Genomic DNA, 26,348 nt, shown 5'->3' with positions numbered 1-26,348 from the left:
TAGTTTCACACAGGTGTTTCTTCATTAGCTTTTATGTTGGCACAAAGTCACAATGTCAAAATTGGCAACAGAAATGTGCTTTTTGGACTTAATTTGAAGTTAAGGCATAAAGTTAGCAGTGTGGTTATGGTTAGGGTTAAAATCATATTTTAAGAAGATACATTTTAGAAATTGGCGGGTTTTAAGACTTTGTGGCAATATAAGCTAGTGTCAACCCTGTTTGAGCTCAGACCAGACCCAGAAAAGGACACTGTGGCCCCGTACAAAGTTACCCTCGGATAGGGCCAACCAGGAAGGATTATAACACTTCGCCAAAACACAGCCCCCACACCACCAAAGGGATATCAACAGACTGCTAACTTACCACTAACTTACTACTATCAGTACCATCTGGAGCAATGTCTCATAGTGATTCTTTTGAAGGTCTATGTCCCTAGAAATAGAAAATGTGTCCTAGTATTTCAGCAGTGGTAGCTCTCTGTGTGTTATCACTCTTTCTTTCATCCCTCCATCCCATTCATTTTTCACATAGGATTTTACCCTAGGACAAATGATGGCAGTAGAGAACAAGTTATTACACATTCATTCATCATATATCATAGGAAAGCTTATGTTCGTGGCAACTAACCTTTTGACCTTTGACCTTCCGGCTACATATCAGAAATTGCATATATAAATTGCTTTAAAAAATAAACAGCTAATACTTTTATAAAAATATTTGTTTTTCAACCATTAAGAGCAAAAAAGGTAGCCCTATTACATCCGCTGAGCTAAATTACAAAACTGTAATAAAGCCATTGCTCTGCACATTTTAAATGGCTTTTCAAAACAGGATGAACTGAAAAATGTGATTTGGGAAATTTCAAGCAATGACTAGTTGCATTTGTGAGAGGAAAGTCTGTAATAAATGTGTTTTTCCAGCGAGCAGCACAAGAAAGCCTCTACACAGGGCAAAGAGATGGACTATATTGATATTACATATGACTTAATAAAAGTTAACAACGTTATTTGGGTAAGAGTCAATTCAACAGAATAAATAAATACAAATACTAGATTTTAATTGGACAGTTACTTTAAGACATACATTATATTAGGACCATTTAGACTGAAGTACTGAACTTGATTTCAATTCTTTTTGCAGAGCTTTGGGCAGGCCAGGCTAGTGGACCCCAACCCCTCTGTAAGTCATTGTCATGTCAGTGGGGAAACTGAAATCCAAAAATACACACCTAAAATGTCTGCATGTCTGTCTGTTTCACAGCATGTAACATGTCCAATTAAAATCTAGTATTTGTATTTATTTATTCTGTTGAATTGACTTACCCAAATAACGTTGTTAACTTTTATTAAGTCATATATAATATCAATATAGTCCACCACCAAATGCATATTTCAAAGTATATGTGCACCCAAGGAAAGAAAGCTAAGAGCAATTGAATTGTCTCTCTCTCTCTTTCTACAGGTCTGTAAGATGTAAGGATGCACCCCTGTCAAGCTAAGGCAGCGGTGAAGAGCAGGCTGCTGCTGAAGCTGCACCAACTGCTGGAAAATACTCAAATCAAGGTTTTGAATGGATGAAGGACATATAGTGCCATCGAAAAGTATTCAGCCACCTTGACTTTTTCCAAATTTTGTTAGGTTACAGCCTTATTCTACCATGTATTAAATCGTTTTTCCCCTCATCAATCTACACACAAGACCCCATAATGGCAAAGAAAAAACATGTTTTAGAATTTTTGCTAATTCATTAAAAAAATAAGAAATATAACATTTACATAAGTATTCAGACCCGTTACTCAGTACTTTGTTGAAGTGCCTTTGACAGCGATTACAGCCTTAAGTCTTCTTGGGTATGACGCTACAAGTTTGGCACACCTGTATTTGGGGAGTTTCTCCCATTCTTCTCTGCAGATCCTCTCAAGCTCTGTCAGGGTGGATTGGGAGCGTAGCTGCACAGCTATTCTCAGGTCTCTCCAGAGATGTTAGATTGGGTTCAAATTCGGGCTCTGGCTGGGCCACTCAAGAACATACAGAGACTTGTCCCGAAGCCACTCTTGCGTTGTCTTGGCTGTTTGTTTAGGGTCATTGTCCTGTAGGAAGACAAATCTTCGCCCCCAGTCTGAGGTCCTGTGTGCTCTGGAGCAGGTTTTCATCAAGGATCTCTCTGTACATTGCTCCGCTCATCATTGCCTCGATCCTGACTAGTCTCCCAGTCCCTGCCACTGAAAAACATCACCACAGCATTATGCTGCCACTGCCATAATTCACCGTATGGATGGTGCCAGGTTTCCTCCAGACGTGATGCTTGGTATTCAGGCTAAAGAGTTTAATCTTGGTTTCATCATACCAGAGAATCTTGTTTCTCATGGTCTAGTTTTGTCAAACTCCAAGTGGGCTGTCATGTGCTTTTCACTGAGGATGGCTGCCATCTGGCCACTCTACCACAAAGGCCTGATTGGTGAAGTGCTGCAGAGATGGTTGTCCTTCTGGAAGGTTCTCCCATATCCACAGAGGAACTCTAGACGAAGGCTCTTCTCCCCGATTGCTCAGTTTGGCCGGGTGGCCAGCTCAAAGGAAGAGTCTTGGTGGTTCTAAACTTCTTCCATTTAAGATTGATGGAGGCCACTGTGTTCTTGGGGACCTTCAATGCTGCAGACATTTTATGGTACCCTTCCCCAGATCTGTGTCTCGACACAATCATGTCTCGGTGCTCTATGGATAATTCCTTCGACCTCGTGGCTTGGTTTTTGAAGACAGATGACAGTGCCTTTCCAAATCATGTCCAATCAATTTAATTTATCACAGGTGGACTACAGACCAGTGGGCCCAGCAGGAGAGGGTCTGAAAGAGGGGGCGGGGAGAGATGACGAGGAAGATCTACTGCTCAGTGCTCACCACCAGAGATATCCAGGATACTAATGAGAAAGTGTAGAAAGAGAAAGCTGAGATGTAGGTAAGAGCTTTAGGATGCAGAAGATCTTAGGCGCGCCTCCAAGCAGACCAAGGCTGAGAACGCAAGGGCAGAGACGGAGAAAGCTACCCTCCAGGAAATTATTCACACACTTAAAGAAGATGAACAAGGATATAAATGGTGAAGCCAAGTTAATGCAATGAACAATATGTCATGACCTAGTACAGATCACTTGACTGAAATGATAAATACTTGCCCACTCCCCCTTGAGGACACATAATTGCATATACCTACCTGTAGCATACAAATTGCCACTTGTATTGATGAACAGGAGTGGTTATGAATGGGATCATGAATGGTCACTTCTGGTGTTTCTTCCAATTTTGGGGATGCAGTCAGAAAACCAGTCTGTCATTATCCATCTCCCCAGCACTAACGGAAAAAAACATCATTTCCCATGAATCCTCAAAGACAGAGGGGGGAACGTACTGTTGCAACGTAAGCTCGAGCAGCCAATTCCTGTCCAGTGGCCATATTGAAATCTCAAGTCTATCAGGACTCTGAAGGTACTGGGTTAGCTGTCTAACTGGAAGTCTTTCAAATATCGTATTTTTATAACAGAGGGATTTGAGCCAGACATTCCACCTGAGACTCTGCCTGTTACTGAACGGCAAGTTGTCTCTGACTTTTGTGGGAAAATGAGTCCAACCGATGCTAAACGAGGAGCTAAACGCAGGAAGAACAAGCGGGGCGGTGGCAGCAGTAGCACTGTCTGCAGTACCAGTGGCAAGGCCGGGGTTTCAGCCACGGCCCTGAGTCCTCAAGCCACGGCAACACCCGTGTCTACCATGGGCTTTCTGACACCAGGGAGCTCTGGAAATGGGAACATGGTCTCTATAACAGGCCTGAACGGAGAGGTGAGAATATACAGTCGACGTATTGAACACTAACGTTAGAGATCGCGTTTACACATAATCGAGACATTTGAGGCCTGACATTCTTCAGTAACGTTAGCCAAGCCACTGAGGTAGCTAGTTAGTTAACGTTAACTCGGGAAATGGCAACCTGACGTTGACAACAGCCAACAAGTTCGTTTAGCTGGCTAACCATGTTAGTAAACTTTCCAGATAAGGTAACGTGTTAGTTATAACGTTAGCTACTTGCTCAACTTGAACATAAACTAGCCTGGCTGACGTTTCTTGCCATCTTGTTCTAGCTACTCGACAACTACAATGTTGACAGCCCGAAAATAGCATAATTTGCTTACTGCACAGTCGTTATTTTATTAGCTTATTAGCTAACTGTTCGCGACGTTGTGAGTGGATGTTTGTTACTTGCTAGATGGATAACTTAGTTTACACGCTAGATAGTTAGCTAACGTTAGTTATGACCAAGCTGACCATCGACACTGCACTGTGCCCTTAAACTGAATTGTCTCTTGTAACTGACTAGCAACTAGTTACAGAATGCAGCTAGCTAACCATTTCGCATCAATTTGTACAGCCAGTTGGCCTTCCATTTCTTGTCTGATGTTTTCATATTCACAATTTTAGCAGGAGTAGTGGCTCACCAGACTAACGTTACAGGAAGTCTCAGTCGAGTCTGTCAGTGTCATCGGATTTGGCTGCTAAGTAACAGTAGGCCTATAGTTTGTTTACTCGAACCAATTATTTCATTAGTAGTTAGGTCGTCCGCTGCGTTTACAGACACAAGAATAACGTGTAAGACAACTGCAAGACTACTGTCACACAGCCAAGCCAGCCACATAACTTCCACAACCACGATCCTGCAATGTACCAATGGCATAGCTAACATAACAACATTACATACTTTGCTGTGAAATGGCATATTGAGTGTCTTGCTTTACTCTAGGTTTCTTACCTCCTCTCCATATTTTGTAGCTATGCCTTGTCGGTCTCTATATCACAACAGTAGCCAGGGAAACAACATCCACTAATCACCAAAGACTAGGCCTATCATGTGTACGTCACATTGGCTACTACTAGGTTTGCCATCTTTAGGGCTGAAGGACTTTCTCATATGATGAGCCAATATTCCCAAACAAGTCCATAATGCAGACTTGTTAATAACTTGTTCGCGACGTTGTCTGTCTAAGCAAATCCAAGGAAAGTCTGATTTGAGCTAAATGCAACGTATTGCACTCACTCATTCAAAGATTGAGTTTCATTAGAATAACTAGCCTATATGCCAGACATTCTCTCCATATACATTCAGTAGGCCGCATCTCTTGCAGGACCAGTTATTGGTCAAATGATTAATCTTGTTGGTTGTGTACTCAAGGAAAGAGAAAGACAGCTGCCAAGAGATGCTGGCTAGTGTACTTACTTTACATGGCATCTGCTACTTGTCTTGGGAAGGTTTGGGGTCAGTCCCACTCAAGACAAACAAAGCAGCTAGGCCAGGCTACTTATTGTGGAAGGAATTTGCATAGATCTGCTCAGCATTTACACTAGTCAGGGCTATTATTTTCATCTAAGAAGTAATATAATTTTCCTCATAACCTTTTGTTTACCTCATGTGTTTTGATGAATTCTTCAGATGTTTACACAATCTTTGCATAGTGCATACATACACTGCATTTGATCTATCAACTCCAAATCGAGACTACACTCCGCATATGTAAAGATCAGCTGTTGAAGACAGAAACAGCAGGTGAACTTGCTGGCCTCGTCAATATACTGCTGCGCTGAGCATTAATATGAAACGTAATATCTGCATATGTTCCTTGCAATATCGGCAGGACACATCAACTGCTTTGTGTTTTATTTGTAATTCAAATAACATAATTCGGAGACAAACCTTAATTGTGTGTGGCCAAGTAGCCCCCAGCCAGGTCAAGTGCTAACATGCTTCAGATAGCCTTGTAATTGACGCTTGGCATCGGTGCTAATGAGAGGGGTGACTCCGGAGGTGTTGGTTCATGTCGGGCCCTTTGTGTCCTCCAGGTCCCTATGAACGGTAACGTTACACCACAATTTTCGGAGGGGCCGGTGAATTCCGACTTCTCTGGAGTCCTTCAGGTAATACATCACTCACTGTCTCTGCAGCTACTCCTGTTAGGCCTACGGTAACATAGATCAGCTTCAGTTTATCTGCTGTGAGTATCACTGTCTGTGTGAACTGAAAAGCCCCGGGGTGGCGTTCAGTAGGCACAAAATGTATGAAAAAAATGGAAATGGCCCATCCTAAACTTTAGGACCAATAACTCTACCATTCAGTTTCCAATTAAACATTTGTTCTACCTGTTTGTGCTTACTGCTCGTGACATTGTCTTAATTAACTTTAGAACCTGCCTGTGTAGGCTTCATATTGGAGGACTAGTTAGTAGCTACTGGTTACTGCCACTACAGTAGTGCTACACACTCGTCTAACTGACATCCACTCCGTCTCCAACCACCAGACCCCGTTCACATTTGGCCTGAGTCAGAGGGCCCCATACTCCACTACCGGTGACCGCTGCCTCCTGTGCCGGAGTGAGCGCAAGCCAGACAGCACCCTCCATCCTGACACGGGGCTCCCCGGGGCAGGGCAGAATGGTATGGCACAGTCCCCCAGCGCACTGCATCTGCCCCTGTGGGTGTGCTCTGACTGCCGGCGCACGGTAGAGAAGGAGGACCGCCACTCCTCCCTGGAGCAGTCGCTGGTGGTGAGTCACCACGGGCTGGTGGAGGGGTGTGGGTGGAGGGAGGGAGAAGTAGGGTGGTGAAAAGGTGATGCTGGACCAATGAACTGAATGACAAAGGCAGTTTTAAATTTATATTTGTGTGCAGTTAGTGGATAGCCAAGCGCCAGATAGATGCAGGCAGGCATTGGTGTAACATCATAACATAAACATTTTGTCTAGGCCTTTCAAAGTGTGTTGCATTATGGGGATGAACATTTTCTGACTTGCACCTCCAGGTCGACTGCAGGAACTTTCCCAAAACCATGTGATCAAAGGTCATGCAGTTTTTTTTTTATGAATTCGCCTTCAAGTCGCTGCAGTTGCTTCTCACCAACTCCACCATGCAGCCATCACCTGCATTGTGGGAGGCACTATTTGTCTACCGATCATTAGGGTGTTTTTGGTTGATCCGTGCGAACGTGACCAACTACATGACTGAAATTTGAACCAGCTTTACTGCTATTCTACAGAAACAGGAGATACAAACGAAAGTGATATTTGAGAACTCTAATCAATATATTTTACACACGTTATGTTTTCATGTTGTGAGTGTGATATGGGGGTATAGACATTTTTATAAAGATAAACTTTTATTAACAATAGCAGACAGTTCCATGTTGATCTGAGCCTTGCTGTCGCAGATACCTTCCCCGACTTTACTCGCTGACTTTCGTCTACTGTCGGCTTTGTTAGCGTTACTGCTCGAACACATCCATAGAGTCGGCGCAGAAGCGTGATGGCGACAGGCATACTAAAGGTAGAGCACAACAAGGAATAAATAGGTAAGGAGACAGAGGGCTTGCAGCCGACTGACTAATCTACAAATTACCTTGCCATAAATAACTACTCATTATTATTTGTAGATTGGTCAGTCAACATTTACCCAAATGCATGACAGATTTGATGATGACGAAAACGACCAAAGAGAGAGACACCGACCCGTACCACAAACGCGCAGAGAAAGTGGGAGAAACAGGCAAGCTACAGGTGGAGGTGTAACAAGGAGCAGAAACACCTGAGTCCTGAACAAACGCACACATTGTATAACGTTAGTTTCCCTGTCTGATGACTCAGCATTATAGTCTTTGGCTCCTCCTTTCCTTTCAGCGGGAGATAATGACCTAAGACTGAAAGGCACACCAGTGTTTAGACGTCTCTCTTGCTAATGACTTCATGTTAATGGCTGTTCCGCGTACACTGTCTTGCCTCACGTCTAGCGGCTAATTGAATTCTGAAGTTGGGGAGAGCCTGACAATTCCTGGAGTGCCCCTCTGGCCTGGAATGCCTTATTTTTCTTTCCATCTCTTTTTCTGCTATTTGCTTGATTACGTTCTCTAATTTCTCTCCTGTTCTGGAATTTTGTCTCTAGTCAAGTATAACGAGCATTGACTTCTATGTGCACTTTGCTGCAATGAAATACTTCAGAATACAAACCTAAGGTGACAGTTGGTAAAGTTATGTCACTATTATGGTCACGCTTGGTTGCATTATCACTGCTGTTTTGCACTTTCTGATGCTCTGTAATTTCTCATTCCCCCAGAGCCAAGACTTCCTGTTGCAAATGCCTGTGGGTAATGGAGGCTTGGGCCAAGAGCTGCCTGCCACAGGGGGCAGACTGACCAATGGTGGCACACCCCCAACCCTCCCCACTCTCCCCGTCCCAGACCTCACCACCCCTATGACCGCTGACACCGTGTGCAGTTGTGAGGCCTGCAACGAGAGACGGTGAGCTGGATGGGCACATTTGTGGTGGTCACTAGACAACCACACTAGAAAGGACGAAAGTGTCTATCGTTTGACATATTGAGCTAGCCTAGTATATCAGCTATGTGTTCAGGGAGTTTCAAGAAGCCGCCACCTGTGCTGCCATCCTTTCTAGCATTGTCAGATAATGACTAATCTAGTCCACCAGCCGGCTCTCTCTCTGTCGAACAGTCTGGAGTGGACGACCAATCCGCTGGTTTTATTGGCTGATCTCTGTCCATCAGCATCTTGTTTTCTTTTTCTTTCAAATACTTTAACTCACTTGATTGATTACATGTTTGCTAAAACTCTAATAGGTCACCTAATTTCACTTCACAGATCGTAATTGTAAATGGGTTAAACACTGTTTCCCATGCTTGTTCAATGAACCATAAACAATTAATGAACATGCACCTGTGGAACGGTCGTAAAGACACCAACAGCTTACAGATGGTAGGCAATTAAAGTCACAGTTATGAAAACTTAGGACACTAAAGAGGCCTTTTTACTGACTCTGAAAAACACCAAAAGAAAGTTGCCCAGGGTCCCTGCTCATCTGTGTGAACGGGCCTTAGGCATGCTGCAAGGAGGCATGAGGACTGCGGATGTGGCGAGGGCAATAAATTGCAATGTCCGTACTGTGAGACGCCTAAGATAGCGCTACAGGGAGACAGGACGGACAGCTGATCGTCCTCACAGTGGCAGACCACATGTAACAACACCTGAACAGGATTGGTACATCTGAACATCACACCTGAGACCAGAAAGGACTGGCAAAAGGTGCTCTTTACTGACAAGTCGCGGTTTTGTCTCACCAGGGATGATGGTCGGATTCACGTTTATCGTCGACGGAATGAGTGTTACACCGAGGCCTGTACTCTGGACCAGGATTGATATGGAGGTGGAGGGTCCGTCATGGTCTGAGGCAGAGTGTCACAGCATCATTGGACTGAGCTTGTGCGTTACAGGGAAGACATCCTCCTCCGTCACGTGGTACCCTTCCTGCAGGCTCATCCTGACATGACCCTTCAGCATGACAATGCCACCAGCCATACTGCTCGTTCTGTGCGTGATTTCCTGTTGGATCGGAGGTTGAGGGCTAGGGGCTATTTCCCCCAGAAATGTCCGGGAACTTGCAGGTGCCTTGGTGGAAGAGGGGGGTAACATCTCACAGCAAGAACTGGCAAATCTGGTGGAGTCCATGAGGAGAAGATGCACTGCAGTACTTAGTATCTGGTGTGGCCACCAGCAGCATTGACTTTCGATTTTGACCCCCCACCTTTGTTCAAGGACACATTATTCAATTTCTGTTAGTCGCATGTCTGTGGAACTTGTTCAGTTTGTCTGTTGTTGAATTGTTGTTATTGGTCATGTTTGTTTCATATAAAGCAGTAAAAAGTAATATGTGCTCAGTACTAGTAAGGTTTTAAGCTGGATAGTTCTCTATGCTGCAGCATAATCTGTTTTCTATTGCGCACATATGATAGATAGTTGTTGGTCTGAACACGTCTCTGGAGCCACTGAGACAGGGGAGCATATGTCAATTCTTCACTGCAATTCATTGATTTATTGCGGCCAGCAGTTCAAACAAAATAAATGATTCTCAAATCAGTCAAGTCATTTAAAAAAGAATGACGTTTGCAAACTGCAGATAACTACCACATATTTCCCTGTTATCTCTTCGGTCACACTGATCTGGCTCTGCTGTGGTGGTTGTTCGGACCAGAGTATGTGAGCGAAGCTGGAGCAGATGTGGAGTGTGCCCAGTTTGACTGGCGCAAGATTCCCAAAGGCTGGAGCGTTGGCCTTCTCTCCAGCTCCAATTTCGCTGCAGTAGTGCTCACTTCACAAACTCGGGGCATGCCCGGCCCAGGATGCATTCGTAGTCTCCTTGTGTGCTGCTGCTATAGCCCCTTGCTTTAGCTACTGTGATGGAGTTCACTAAATATTTTCATAAACTGATCAATCAAGGTGACTTACAAAGATGAGGACCAAGAGCAAGAGAGGGAGTCGATGATGTAGTGTCCACAACTAAAGAATCTTTGTTGAATCTGAAAAGACACATCCCAAAAGCATGATAGTGTACTTACTACGTGTACAGAGTGGTGGAAAAAGAACCCAATTGTCATACTTAAGTAAAAGTAATGATGTCTTAATAGAAAATGACTCTAATTACCCAGTAAAATACGACTTGAGTAAAGTGTAAAAGTATTTGTTTTTAAATATACTTAAGTATTAATAATTTCAAATTCCTTTATATAAAGCAAACCAGACTGCACCATTTTTTTCCCTTTCTTTTTAACCAGGGGCATACTCCAACATAATTTACAAATAAAGCATGTGTGTTTAGTGAGTCCGCCAGATCAGAGACAGTAGGGATGACCAGGGATGTTCTCTTGATAGTGCGTGAATTGAACCTACATTCATGGAGTAAAAAGTACATTTTATTTTCTTCAGGAATGTAGTGAAGTAAAAGTTGTCAAAAATATAAATAGTAAAGTACAGATTAGAGGTCGACCGATTATGATTTTTCAACACCGTTTATTGGAGGGCCAAAAAAGCTGATACCGATTTATAAAAATAAATATTAAGAAAAATGTATTTGTAATAATGACAAATACAACAATACTGAATTAACACTTATTTTAACTTAATATAATACATCAATAAAATCAATTTAGCGTCAAGTAGATAATGAAACATGTTCAATTTGGTTTAAATAATGCAAAAACAAAGTGTTGGAGAAGAACGTAAAAGTGCAATATGTGCTATGTAAGAAAGCTAACGTTTCAGTTCCTTGCTCAGAACATGAGAACATATGAAAGCTGGTGGTTCCTTTTAACATGAGTCTTCAATATTCCCAGGTAAGAAGTTTTAGGTTGTAGTTATTATAGGACTATTTCCCTCTATACCATTTGTATTTCATTAACCTTTGACTATTGGATGTTCTTATAGGCACTTTAGTAGTATTTACTAGTATTGCCAGTGTAACAGTATAGCCTCCGTCCCTCTCCTCGCTCCTCCCTGGGCTTGAACCAGCAACACAACGACAACAGCCACCACATCGAAGCAGCGTTGCCCATGCAGAGCAAGGGAAACAACCACCCCAAGGCTCAGCGAGTGAAGTTTGAAACGCTATTTGCGCGCGCTAACTAGACAGCCATTTCACTTCGGTCACACCAGTCTCATCTCGGGAGTTGATAGGTTTGAAGTCATAAACAGCGCAATACTTGACGCACAACGAAGAGCTGCTGGCAAAACGCACGAAAGTGCTGTTTGAATGAATGTTTATGCGCCTGCTTCTGCCTACCACCGCTCAGTCAGATACTTAGATACTTGTATGCTCAGTCAAATTATATGCAACACAGGACACGCTAGATAATATCTAGTAATATCATCAACCATGTGTAGTTAACTAGTGATTATGATTGATTGATTTTTTTTATAAGATACGTTTAATGCTAGCTAGCAACTTACCTGGGCTTACTGCATTTGCGTAACCAGCAGTCTCCTTGTGGAGTGCAACGAGAGAGAGGCAGGTCGTTATTGCGTTGGACTAGTTAACTGTAAGGTTGCAAGATTGGATCCCCCAGCTGACAAGATGGAAATCTGTCTTTCTGCCCCTGAACGAGGCAGTTAACCCACCGTTCCTAGGCCTTCATTGAAAATAAGAATGTGTTCTTAACTGACTTGCCTAGTTAAATAAAGATGTAAAAAAAATATATTTTTTTTAAATCAGCAAATCTGCGCCCAAAAATACCGATTTCCGCCAGATACCCCCAAAAAACTACTTAAGTAGTACTTTAAAGTATTTATACTAGCATTTTTGTTCTCTTCTCTGTACAATAAGACCATCCTTTTTTTGCTTTTAATTTGTATTTCATTCGTCGCATCCTACAGTTGAAGTCGGAAGTTTACATACCTCTTAGCCAAATACATTTAAACTCAGTTTTTCACGATTCCTGACATTTAATCCTAGTAAATATTCCCTGTTTTAGGTCAGTTAGGATCACCACTTTATTTTAAGAATGTGAAATGTCAGAATAATAGTAGAGAGAATTATTTATATCAGCTTGTATTTCTTTCATCACATTCCCAGTGGGTCAGAAGATAAAAAAAAAAACACAAGTAGTATTTGGTAGCATTGATTTTAAATGGTTTAACTTGGGTCAAACGTTTCGGGTAGCCTTCCAACAGCTTCCCACAGTAAGTTGGATGAATTTTGACCCATTCCTCCTGACAGAACTGGTGTAACTGAGTCAGGTTTGTAGGCCTCCTTGCTCGCAAAAGCTTTTTCAGTTCTGCTCACAAATATTCTATAGGATTGAGGTCAGGGCTTTGTGAGGGCCACTCTAATACCGTGACTTGGTTGTCCTTAAGTCATTTTGCCACAACTTTGGAAGTATGCTTGGGGTCATTGTCCATTTGGAAGACCCATTTGCAACTGCAACCTGGCCTAGATAAAGCAAAGCAGTGCGACAAAAACAACACAGTTACACACAAACAAACGTACAGTCAATAACACAAAAGACTAGAAAAATCTATGTAGTTTGCAAATGTAGACAAGTAGGGAGGTAGGCAATAAATAGGCCCTAGAGGCGAAAATAATTACAATTTAGCATTAATCCTGGAGTGATGGATGTGCCGATGGTGATGTGCAAGTAGAGATACTGGGGTGCAAAAGGATAAGTAACAATATGGGGATGAGGTAGTCGGGTATGCTATTTACAGATAGGCTGTGTACAGGTACAGTGATCGGTAAGCTGCTCTGACAGCTGATGCTTGAAGGTAGAGAGGGAGACTCCAGCTTCAGAGATTTTTGCAATTCGTTCCAGTCATTGGCAGCAGAGAACTGGAAGGAAAGGCGGCCAAAGGAAGTGTAGGCTTTGGGGATGACCAGTGCAATATACCTGCTGGAGCGCGTGCTACAGGTGGGTTTTACTATGGTGACCAGGGAGCTGAGATAAGGTGGGGCTTTACCTAGCAAAGACTTATCGATGACCTGGAGCCAGTGTGTTTGGCACCTAATATGTAGTGAGGGCCAGCCAACTAGAGTGTACAGCTCTCAGTGGTGGGTAGTATATGGGGCTTTGGTGACAAAACGGATGGCATTGTGATGGACTACATCCAGTTTGCTGAGTAGAGTGTTGGAGGCTATTTTGTAATTGACATCACTGAAGTCAAGGATCGGTAGGCTAGTAAGTTTTACGAGGGTATGTTTGGCGGCATGAGTGAAGGAGGCTTTGTTGCGAAATAGGATGCCGATTCTAGATTTTAATTTTGGATTGGAGATGCTTAATATGGGTTTACAGTCTAACCAGACACCTAGGTATTTGTAGTTGTCCACATATTCTAGGTCAGAACCGTCCGGAGTAGTGTTGCTAGTCGGGCGGGAGGGTACGGGCAGCAATCAGTTGAAGAGCATGCATTTAGTTTTACTAGCAGTTAAAATCAGTTGGAGCCTACGGAAGAGTGTTGAAGCTCGTTTGGAGGTTTGTTAGCACAGTGTCCAAGGAAGCGCCAGATTTATACAGAATGGTGTTGTCTGCATAGAGGTGGATCAGAGAATCATCAGCAGCAAGAGTGACATCTTTGCTATATACAGAGAAAAAAGTCGGCCCGAGAATTGAACCCTGTGGCACGCCATAGAGACTGCCAGAGGTCCAGACAACAGGCTCTCCGATTTGACACACTGAGCTCTATCAGAGAAGTAGTTGGTGGACCAGGTGAGGCAGTCATTAGAGAAGCCAGGGCTATTGAGTTTGCCATTAAGAATGCGGTGATTGACAGTCAAAAGGTTTGGCCAGGTTGAAGACGGCTGCACAGTATTGTCTTTTTTCGATGGCGGTTATGTTGTTGTTTAAGACCTTGACTGTGGCTGAGGTGCACCTATAACCAGCTCGGAAACCAGATTGCATAGTGGAGAAGGTACGGTGGGATTCGAAATAGTCGGTGATCTGTTTGTTAACTTGGCGTTCAAAGATTTTAGAAAGGCAGAGCAAGATGGATATAGGTCTGTAGCAGTTTGAGTCTAGAGTGTCTCCCTTTTTGAAGAGGGGGATGACCGCGGCAGCTTTCCAATATTTGGGGATCTCAGACGATATGAAAGAGCGGTTGAGTAGGCTAGTAATAGGGATTGCAACAATTTCGGTGGATAATTTTAAAAAGAGAGGGTCCAGATTATCTAGCCCAGCTGATTTGTTGGGATCCAGACTTTGCAGTTCTTTCAGAACATCAGCTGTCTGGATTTGGGTTAAGGAGAAGCGGGTTGAGTTTGGAAAAGTTGCTGCAGGGGGTGCTGAGATGTTGTCCGGGGTAGGGGTAGCCAGGTGGAAAGCACGGAAAGCCTAGGAAAAATGCTTATTGAAATTATCGTAGATTTATCCGTACTGACAGTTTCCTATCCTCAATGCAATTGGCAGCTGGGAGGAGGTGCTCTTATTCTCCATGTCCCAAAACTTTTTGGAATTAGTGAAGCAAATTTCTGCTTGAAAAAGCTAGCCTTAGCTTTCCTAACTGACTGAGTATATTGGTTCCTGACTTCCTTGAAAGGTTGCATATCTCAGGGGCTATTCGAAGCTAGTGCAGAACGCCACAGGATGTTTTTGTGCTGGTCAAGGGCAGACAGGTCTGGAGTGAAGTGAAGGGTTTATATCTGTTCTTAGTTCTACGTTTTTTTGAATGGGCATGCTTATTTAAGATGATGAGGAAAGCACTTTTAAAGAATAACCAGGCATCCTCTACTGACGGCATGAGGTCAATATCCTTCCAGGATACCCGGGCCAGGTCGATTAGTAAGGCCTGCTCGCTGAAGTGTTTTAGTGTTTTAGCGTTTGACAGTGATGAGGGGTGGTCGTTTGACCGCTGACCCATTACGCACGCACGCAGGCAATGAGGCTGTGATTGCTAAAATCCTGGTTGAATACAGTAGAGGTTTATTTAGAGGGAAAGTTGGTCAGGATGATATCTAAGAGGGTGCCCATAGTTACGGATTTAGTGTTGTACCTGGTAGGTTCCTTGATGATTTGTGTGAGATTGAGGGCATTGAGCTTAGATTGTAGGACGGTCGGGGTGTTAAATATGTCCTAGTTTAGGTCACCTAACAGTACGAACTCTGAACATAGATGGGGGGCGATCAATTCACATATGGTGGTCAGGGCACAGCTGAGCGGGTTCTATAACAAGCGGCAACTATGATAGACTTGTTTCTGGAAAGGTGGATTTTTAAAAGTGGAAGCTTGAATTGTTTAGGCACAGGCCTGGATAATAGGACAGAACTCTGCAGGCTATCTCTGCAGTAGATTGCAATTCCGCCCCCTTTGGCAGTTCCATCTTGTCTGAAAAAGTTATAGTTAGGGATGGAAATTTCAGGACAGTGTGCTAAAGCAGTGAATAAAACAATCTTAGGGAGGATGCTTCTTATGTTAACATGCATGAAAACGATGCTTTTACAGTTACATAAGTCAACAAATGAGAGCGCCTGGGGAATGGGAGTGATGCTGGGGGCTGCAGGGCCTGGGTTAACATCTACATCACTAGAGGAACAGAGGAGGAGTAGGATGAGAGTACGGCTAAAATATCTGGTCGTCTAGTGCGTTTAGAACAGAGAGTAAAAGGGGCAGGTTTCTGGGCACGGAAAATAGATTTGAGGCATAATGTACAGACAAGGGTATGGTAGGATGTGAGTACAGTGGAGGTAAGCCTAGGCATTGAGTGACAGAGGTTTTGTCTCTAGAGGTACCATTTAAGCCAGGTGCGGTCACTGCATGTGTGGTGGGTGGAACATAAGGGCATATTGAGCAGTGCTGGAGGCTCTACAGTGAAATAAGACACAAATTACTAAAACAGCAATAGACAAGGCATATTGACATTAAGGAGAGGCATGTGTAACCGAGTGATCATAGGGTCCAGTGAGTAGCTAGGCGAGCTGGAGACGCGGCGATTCAAACACCAGTCCCTCCTGCTGACTCGTTTTACTGTGGATATGGATACATTTGTACCTGTTTCCTCCAGCATCTTCACAAGGTCCTTTGCTGTTGTTCTGGGATTGATTTGCACTTTTCGCACCAAAGTACGTTCATCTCAAGGAGACGGAATGCATCTTCTTCCTGAGTGGTATGATGGCTGTGTGGTCTCATGGTGTTTATACTTGCGTACTATTGTTTGTACAGATGAACGTGGTACCTTCAGGCGTTTGGAAATTGCTCCCAAGGATGAACCCGCCTTGTGGAGGTCTACAATTTATTTTTATTTTTTTGATTTTCCCATGATTTCAAGCAAAGAGCACTGAGTTCGAAGGCAGGCTTTGAAATACATCCACAGGTACACCTCCAATTGACTCAAGCCATGACATCATTTTCTAGAATTTTCCAAGCTGTTTTAAAGGCACAGTCAACAATAGTGTATGTAAACTTCTGACCCACTGGAGTTGTGATACAGTGAATTATAAATTAAATAATCTGTCTGTAAACAATACTTGTGTCATGCAGACTGTAGGTGTCGTAACCGACTTGCCATAATTATCCTCTTAGAAATACCACCTACTTTTTTCAAATTCCACCTGAAGACATACCGAAATCTAACTGCCTGTAGCTCTGGCCCAGAAGCCAGGATATGCATATTCTTGGTACCACTTGTGTAAATGTGAAGTGAATGTAGGAGAATATAACACACTAGATCTGGTTTAGATAATACAATGAAAAAAAACATCTGTTTTTTCTTGTTATTGTTGTATCTTTAAAATGAACAAGATTAAACAAACATTCAGATAAGATGATGGGGACAATTTCTGTGAAAAATATAAGAGAGCAAGAGTACTTGTGCAAAGTTTCAGAATGATAACTACCAAAATGAGTGTGCTTACATGACATTTATCATGAAGTCACCCAGGTGTCCCACACAAGTAGCCCAAATGTACTCAAGTGGCCAAATTGGTGAAGTTATACATTTTGAAACAAATAACTATATACAAAATGCCAAAATGGTAATCTAACCCCCCCCAAAAAAAATGGAGAAAAAAATATATACATTTACAAAATAACATGGTTAACTATTTACACACTTTCAATATTTGGAAGACCCTCAGTCCTCTATCAATTCAAATGTATTTATATAGCCCTTCGTACATCAGCTGATATCTCAAAGTGCTGTACAGAAACCCAGCCTAAAACCCCAAACAGCAAGCAATGCAGGTGTAGAAGCACGGTGGCTAGGAAAAACTCCCTAGAAAGGCCAAAACCTAGGAAGAAACCTAGAGAGGAACCAGGCTATGAGGGGTGGCCAGTCCTCTTCTGGCTGTGCTGGGTGGAGATTATAACAGAACATGGCTGAGATTTTCCAACGTTCATAGATAGATGACCAGCAGGATCAAATAATAATAATAATCACAGTAGATGTAGTGGATGCAACAGGACAGCACCTCAAGAGTAAATATGAACAGTTTAGGGTTCCATAGCCGTAGGCAGAACAGTTGAAACTGGAACATCAGCAAGGCCAGGTGGACTGGGGACAGCAAGGAGTCAAATCAAATCAAATGTATTTATATAGCCCTTCGTACATCAGCTGATATCTCAAAGTGCTGTACAGAAACCCAGCCTAAAACCCCAAACAGCAAGCAATGCAGGTGTAGAAACAGTCATCATGCCAGGTAGTCCTGACGCATGGTCCTAGGGCTCAGGTCCTCCGAGAAAGGGAGAATTAAAGAGAACATACTTAAATTCACACAGGACACCGGATAAGACAGAAGAAGTACTCCAGATATAACAAACTGACCCTAACTGACACTTAAACTACTGCAGCATAAATACTGGAGGCTGAGACAGGAGGGGTCAGGAGACCCTGTGGCCCCATCCGATGATACCCCCGGGCAGGGCCAAACAGGAAAGATATAACATCACCCACTTTGCCAAAGCTCTACACAATATTGTGCTGCTGAGGTATGATAAACAGATATATGAGTACAGGGAACATAAGGTTGAATATATTATTATAGACCTGCAAGATCTACTGTCTCTTTTATATTATGACAGACCAGCTGTATCTACTGTCTCCATTTCACTTTGGTTATTGTTTTGGGCCTGCCCTCCCCTCAACAGCCTCAAATAGGCTATTTCATGTGGGTTGGGGTGGGACGGCAGACACATTTCATCACTTTTCCTTACATCATTTCATGACATTTCATTACATTACATTTTTATATATTGCTTCTAAAATTTAAAAAAATCACAAATAACATTTTAAATTATTAATTTCAAACAAGGGCATTAGCATGAGAAGAATTTACCAGTCCAAAACGGTGACATTGATCCTCTTCTGCAGGCACCGTTACAGATTATACACAGTGGCTACAACGGTGTCCCCTCCGTTCAAAAAATATTCCTCCACTTGGGAATCGCTAAATTAATCATCCTACAACAATCTGTCTCACTTTTCTGATCAATTTCTTCTAAAATTGTGTGTACATCTGTATATCTAGACTTAGATTTAGCTTTCCCTGACAGTCGCCATACTGATTGATATATAAACAGCTGAATCTGCGCGTTTACCAAAACAACGCTGTGTGTAAAATGCGTAGCTCCTTCCGGAATAAAACTTCAATAGCGAATGACTCTCTTTACGCCGGAGTTTACGACATGGGTTGGTCTTCCAACACACAACCATTGCATATTGCTGTTTACCTCAGATCATTGGCTATCTACCCAGCTAGATTTCAAGACGATCAGTGGTCATTGGGTTAAAATACAGTCAATCAACGAAATAGTGGTCATTTCATTGGTGCACAGTGATGTCATTACTTGTTGTCTTCAAATCGGTTTCTTTCAGTTAGTACGTCCCGCGAAATGGCCCATCATGTTTGGTTGTGTTACAAACAAACCAGTTGATTGCAATGAAACCAAACATGACTGGAAAAGTAACGTTTTGTGTGGGTTATTTACCTGGAATGTGTCGTCAAATGGAATGAGACGAAATTCACGACACAAGCGGTTCACAAAATGTTTCGTGTTAGGCTATAAAAACTGATTTTATCAAACATAAGATCATTCATTGTGTAACAATGAGCATTGGGATTGCAAACAGACGAAGATCGTCAAAGGTAAACAATTTATTTTAATGCAGTATGTGATTTTGTTACGCCTGTGCTGGTTGAAAGTGTTTTTTTTATTTTTTATTTATGGTATCTATCCTCAGATAATCGTATTCTTTCGCAGTAAATCTTTTTTTAAATCTGACAATGCAGTTGGATTAGCAAGATTATAGTCTTTCGATACATCTGACACTTGTATTTTCATGAATGTTTAATATGATTATTTATGTAGCGATCACCATATGTTGTGGAATTTTAGCCGGCTACCGGGTTCCGTGCTCAGAGAGGTTAACAAGAAATGTGTGGTGGTTGAAAAATGAGTTTTAATGACTCCAACCTAAGTGTATGTAAACTTCCGACTTCAAATGTATATGCACAAATTCTAAACTAATGATTTGATACAACGGAGTGTTTAAATGATGAGGGCTTTATGTCCCTACCAGACTACTGTGTTGCACTCACAAATGCTTCACTATATATTTCTTGATAAGCTTGAAATAATTGGAATAACGTAGCCTAAATAATTCATTTTCGTTCTTTCTTAGGCTCCCTGTCTGGCGTGTTTCTATGCTGTTTAATATGACATGTAACATATTTGAAATGATGCTTGCGTCTCACATTAATCTTCATGTTTCTGAAAATAGTTTTCATTCAAATCCATATGGTTTTGTTTTAATGCTTAACAAATTGCTTGGTCCAGGTAGTCACACAAATAGTTGGTTGTTGGTTAAATTGTGATTTTAAAGAATAGAGTGAATTTTGTTGAGGTTTTTAGATGAGCGGTAGGAAATCGCTCAGCTTTGCTCACATGCTGTGGTTCGGACCTTCTTTTCACATGCTTCACTGGCTCTGGTGCTCCAGCACAACGCTGCACAGAGTGCAAAACAATTTGCCCCCACTTTCATGTAAAACATTTGGAAGTAGTTTTGCACGGCCTTTAACTATGATTTTTGTTGGTAAATGAGATGGTTTCCTGTTCATTGTTCTGCCTGTCAGTCATTATCTGTCAGTAATCAACCATCGGCTTACGGGGGGGAAAGTTTGTTGTTTGATTGGGCTGTTTTTCATGGTTCAACAGTGATCCTAGGTGAGAACCCTCTTTTGATTGGACACTTATGCGGTAAATGTGCGGAGATTGGTCAAAATTGCGAGCTCACGCATAAATGAGTGGATTCGTTGATTTTTGTGTTGAATTATACAATCACAGAATAGTGGAATCCTGGAGGGACTGGATATCAGCCCTTTAAAAGAGGAACATGGATGCACAGAATCACTAATACTTCTATATGGGTTGTATTCATATAGTAAATGAAGTAGGAAACGTTCATTTTTGTTTTCTGTTGCAAAATGTTTAACTGTTGGTTGCCCTAATGAACATGACCCTGGGTCCCATTGTCTAAGAGCACCCAGTGTCCTCTCACTGATGCATCACAATTACCTCTTTGACCTTCACCCCCTCCAGGGAGATTTCGGCCGAGTCAGAGCGCGAGTCCCAGCTGCTGCAGAACCACTGGTCGGAGGTACGCTACCTAGTGCGGTGCATCTACCGCCAGACAGGCACGCCGCTGGCCGACGACCACGACCATCCCCTGGACCGTGACAAGGAGGGCATGAAGGAGCTGGTGGACAGGTAAGAAGACCCAGCTAGAGAAAAGGCAGCATGTCTTCCACCCTCTTTCCCTCAGTCCTTCTTCCTTTCTCCCCTCTTTCTATTCCTTCCATCTTTCCTTCCCTCCTACTTTCCTTTACACTCTCTCATTTCTACCCTCCATCTCTCGCTGCTTCCTGCCTCATTCCTTTCTTTCCTTTTGCCCTCCATGCTCGCTCCCATCCTTACCATCCTCTTTTCACTTCCATCTTCAAGGTGATCAGTTATCTGACAAGAGTACCAGAGTAATCATTGAGGAGTGGTTACCTCACTTTCCCTTATTCAATTTTGCCAGATAAGAGATTACCTTCAGAAAATGTTAAGTCATTTCAGAGGCTAAACCTTCCTCTGCTACTACTTGGAGCTAGGCCATTTGTTACATCATTCCAGGAAAACTAAATCAAACTGTTGGAGATGCATTTGACCCAGGTCTGACCACCATAGATAATCACTACAAGTATTCGCATATTGTACTATCCATCTTTCTCACCTCCTGTTCAGGCTGTGCGAGAAGGACCCTTATCAGCTCTACCAGAGGCTGGAGCAGCAGGCCCGCGAGTACGTCCTAGAAATGAAGGTGCGCCTGCTCAAGCACCTGTCGACCGGCTCTAAGGCTGCGGCAGCCGCCGCCCAGGGCCCCCCGCAGGCCCACCAGTTCATCTCGCTGCTCCTGGAGGAGTACAGCGCCCTCTGCCAGGCTGCGCGCACCATCAGCAGCTTCCTCCTCACCCTGGTGAGTCTTCCGCTGTTAGCAATAGCATCACGTTAGCATTAGCAATAGCATAGTCTTAGACCAGTGGGCTTTTAAACAGTCTTTTCAGTAACTTTCAGGGTTTTCCTTAGTGTTAGCCTTAGTGTTAGCTTGTGCGTTAGCGGCAGGATAGCCTAGTGGGCGGCAGGATAGCCTAGAGCATTGGACTAGTAACCGGAAGGTTGCAAGTTCGAACCCCCGAGCTGACAAGGTACAAATCTGTCGTTCTGCCCCTGAACAGGCAGTTAACCCACTGTTCCTAGGCCGTCATTGAAAATAAGAATTTGTTCTTAACTGACTTGCCTAGTTAAATAAAGGTAAAATAAATAAATAACAATTCAGGTAGCCATTTGATTACCTGTTCAGGAGTCTTATGGCTTGGGGGTAAAAACTGTTGAAGTCTTTTTGTCCTAGACTTGGCACTCTGGTACCGCTTGCCATGCGGTAGTAGAGAGAACAGTCTATGACTGGGGTGGCTGGGGTCTTTGACAATTTTTAGGGTCTTCCTCTGACACTGCCTGTTGTAGAAGTCCTGGATGGCAGGCAGTTTAGCCCCAGTGATGTACTGGGCCGTGCGCACTACCCACTGATGTGCGGTCGGAGGCCGAGCAATTGCCGTACCAGGCAGGGATGCAACCTTTTGAGGTTCTCAGGACCCATGCCAAATCTTTGAAGTTTCCTGAGGGGGAATAGGCTTTGTCGTGCCCTCTTCACGACTGTCTTGGTGTGTTTGGACCGTTCTAGTTTGTTGGAACTTAAAGCTCTCAACCTGTTCCACGTCAGTGGTCTAGGATTTATGTGATAATGTTGTTGATTTGAGCCATTACCAGCCTTTCAAAGCACTTCATGGCTACGGACGTGAGTGCTACGGGTCTGTAGTCATTTAGGCAGGTTGCCTTTGTGTTCTTGGGCACAGGGACTATGGTGGTCTTGAAACATGTTGGTATTACAGACTCAATCAGGGACATGTTGAAAATGTCTGAAGACACCTGCCAGTTTGTCAGCACATGCCCAGAGCACACGTCCTGGTTACCTTTACGGTTGCCTTTGTGTTAGCCATTTTGTTAGCATCGGACTAGCACAGAGGGACAATGCTTGGTGCTGCTCAGTGTCTCTTTAGCGGTTTAGCCTGAATTTTGGCGACAACATGAGTTATACTAGACTTGCCCCCAGTACGTGAAGGCTAATGAGTAACGTTGCCTCAGTAACTCGCACAGAATTAACATGGGCTTTAGAATCTCCACAGAACTCTGGGACAAGCCAATGACGGTGTCACAGAATGACTCATACTTTTCGGAAGCAGCACAGATGTTTGTCTGAAAGTTGTCACCTTAGATTAGGGACAATAGTCATCAGCCTAGACAGCTGCCGCTGCTGTGGTTCTGGAATACGGGGTAGCAGCCATTTAGCCACCTGACAATGGTGTCGCTCCAGTTAAGTCATACATACATACATACATACATACATACATACATACATACATACATACATACATACATACATACATACATACATACATACATACATACATACATACATACATACATACATACATACATACATACATACATACACACACACACACACACACACACACACACACACACACACACACAGTGAGGTCCAGATTATTGACACCCTTGATAAAGATGATTTAAATACTGAGCTATATTTTATGCTCAAAGCGATTTGGTAAATTATTTTATACTAATAGAATTGCTCAGAGAAAGCGATTTTGTTTACCAAGTAATATAATTTTTTCTCTCAAAGGTAGGGGTCAAAATAATTAATGTTTCAATACTTCACCTTTTGAGGATAACAGCACTGAGCTGAGATGGCCATTGCAGAATGTAGATTTTGTGACCAATTAAGCATTTCTTTGTGGATTTTGATGTGTGCTTGAGCAGTATTTGAATCATTTTATACAGTCATTTTTGCCTATCTTTATCGAGGGTGTCAATCATTTTCGACTGCACTGTATATTAAAGACTTTTCCGAATTATTATTTTATAAAAAATAAAAAAAGTTAATTAACAGATAGTGAAAGAGGATGATAATGGGGAGAGACAGGGAGGTTGTGTCAAACGGCCGGATACGTCCCTATGCGAACACAGTAGACGTGTGCCTGAGGCTGCGGCATTTACCGCCAGGCCGCATTAACTTGGTTTCCTTATTCTTTTCTTGTCTGGCTTCCACAGGAGAATGAACACTTACAAAAGTTCCAGGTGACGTGGGAGCTGCACAACAAGCACCTTTTTGAGAACCTGGTGTTCTCTGAGCCCATCCTGCACAGCAGTTTACCTGCACTGGTTGCACAGCTGAGGTAAGACTGAGTCAAATGACAAAACAGCCATTAAGAAGAGGTGTTATTAAAGTGTATGCTTCTGTGAGAATATATATATTTTTTTATTATAGTCTCCCTATATAATCCCTTTTGTTTGTCTTAGTATAGCAACATCATTAAACCTGGTCTATCCTCAAACCTAAATAGGCCATTGGTATGATAAACTGGCCTAGCTGTGTTTCCAATGTTTTCTTTAAAAAATTATGCAATTTCTGATTAGGCACGGCACGGCCTCCCTCAACTCGTACAACGAGGACATGTACAGGACCCTGCTGGAGAGTTACCAGCATCTGGAGCAGGAGATGGCCGCCGTGGCGGCTGAGTGGCAGGAGTGTGAGAAGAGGATTGACGACTACGTCGACGAACAGGTACACACACACAGACCGAGAGAAACACATCAAATACACACACAATATGCCTGTCTCTGCTACTTTCCACGGGCTGTTCCTTGTGTGTGACAATGGAACTTTTAAGTGTAATTTACATATTGTGATGTCCTGAAGGTTTTTAACAAATATGTCTCCTTTGAATGGTTTCTTTTGAATGGTTTTCTTTTGTTTTTTCTGATGCTTAACAACTAGTTTTCTCTTTCTGGCAGCTGCTTTTTAAGGTGGAGGGCCAGAATCTCACAAATCAACGGACAGAACCACATAAGTCTTTAATTAGCAAAAATGTAAGTGGTTTATCACGCAACTCAATTTCAAGTAATAAGACAGTTACTCTAGGTATCAGCATTGGCTATCTTTTCATTCCCCAATCCTTACCCATTTTATGTATGTCATATTATTTATATAGTCCAACAGAGAAAAGGTGAAAAGGTGCTCTAAATTATTAAAAAGCCGACACTTTTCGACGTCCATCTGTCAAAGCGCATAATTAATGTCTACCTATTTTCAGACTTTGAAAACAAAACAACGGATGCTGAAGGAAGACTGGGAGTTCTTTAAGCAGAGGAGGTTTATAGAAGAACAGGTATGATGAACAAACAGTCTATAGAAATAGTAGATTTTTTTTTGTGAAACTGGTCGGACAGATTTTGACCGTGTACATTTTTAAATCTGCTGTACGTGAATTTGATTACTTTTCTCTTTGTAGTTAACCAGCAGTAAGAAGTCTTTAGCTGGTGACAGTAACTTTACAGACACGATGAGAATGCTCTCCTCTCGTCTCAGCATTCCAGACTGTCCAAATTGCAATTATCGAAGACGGTGAGTTTAGAGGATTCATTTTGCTTGCGATTTACAGATGGGTGCGTTTGTTTCTTTGTAGCGTGTAAAGTAAAATAATAATTTTATTTATATGTATGTATGCATGTATGTATGTATATATACATATATGTATATATATATGTATATGTATATATATATATATATATATATATATATATATATATATATATATATATATATATATATATATATATATATATATATATATATATACATATACATATACATATATACATATATATATATATATATATATATATATATATATATATATATATATATATATATATATATATATACATATATATATGTATGTATGTATATATATATATATATATATATATATATATATATATATATGTATGTATATATGTATATATACATATATATATATATATATATATATGTATGTATATATGTATATATACATATATATATATATGTATGTATATATATATGTATATATACATATATATATATGTATGTGTGTATATATATATATATATATATTTCTTTTTTTTACCTATGTGGGTATTGTATGACACAAGTCCAATGAGACATTCAAACTTGTGTGCGAGTATGTTTTTAATCATCATTTATTAACCAAAAGTAAAACAAACCAATGTTTCAACCAGTACCCAGTGTTATTCAGTGACATGAAAGGAAATGGGGTATAAAAGTGTTTAGCATCTCATGAACCACATCAATATAACATACAGTGCCTTGCGAAAGTATTCGGCCCCCTTGAACTTTGCGACCTTTTGCCACATTTCAGGCTTCAAACATAAAGATATAAAACTGTATTTTTTTGTGAAGAATCAACAACAAGTGGGACACAATCATGAAGTGGAACGACATTTATTGGATATTTCAAACTTTTTTAACAAATCAAAAACTGAAAAATTGGGCGTGCAAAATTATTCAGCCCCTTTACTTTCAGTGCAGCAAACTCTC

At 42.0% G+C, this 26,348-nt stretch overlaps 1 protein-coding gene across 3 annotated transcripts in view; it reads left to right on the top strand.

Annotated features, from left to right (window-relative positions):
- The first annotated feature begins 3,406 nt into the window (after window positions 1-3,406).
- The window catches only part of LOC110497482 (protein FAM193A), a 47,487-nt gene continuing 24,545 nt past the window's right edge, over window positions 3,407-26,348 (top strand). Inside the window, exons 1-11 of one of the 3 annotated variants that reach the window (XM_036954465.1) lie at window positions 3,407-3,828; window positions 5,878-5,952; window positions 6,333-6,578; window positions 8,137-8,321; window positions 20,885-21,052; window positions 21,572-21,803; window positions 24,020-24,144; window positions 24,386-24,533; window positions 24,764-24,838; window positions 25,063-25,137; window positions 25,261-25,373. In XM_036954465.1, the coding sequence (XP_036810360.1) occupies window positions 3,610-3,828; window positions 5,878-5,952; window positions 6,333-6,578; window positions 8,137-8,321; window positions 20,885-21,052; window positions 21,572-21,803; window positions 24,020-24,144; window positions 24,386-24,533; window positions 24,764-24,838; window positions 25,063-25,137; window positions 25,261-25,373 (1,661 nt within the window). In that variant the 5' untranslated portion in view covers window positions 3,407-3,609. The remainder of the gene's footprint in view (window positions 3,829-5,877; window positions 5,953-6,332; window positions 6,579-8,136; window positions 8,322-20,884; window positions 21,053-21,571; window positions 21,804-24,019; window positions 24,145-24,385; window positions 24,534-24,763; window positions 24,839-25,062; window positions 25,138-25,260; window positions 25,374-26,348) is intronic. The other 2 variants (XM_021573610.2, XM_021573611.2) reach the window with 2 other exon arrangements.

The sequence above is a fragment of the Oncorhynchus mykiss genome, chromosome 19 (genome assembly GCF_013265735.2).
Source record: "Oncorhynchus mykiss isolate Arlee chromosome 19, USDA_OmykA_1.1, whole genome shotgun sequence".
NCBI lineage: Eukaryota > Metazoa > Chordata > Actinopteri > Salmoniformes > Salmonidae > Oncorhynchus > Oncorhynchus mykiss.
This window is presented reverse-complemented; position numbering and strand designations above follow the sequence as displayed.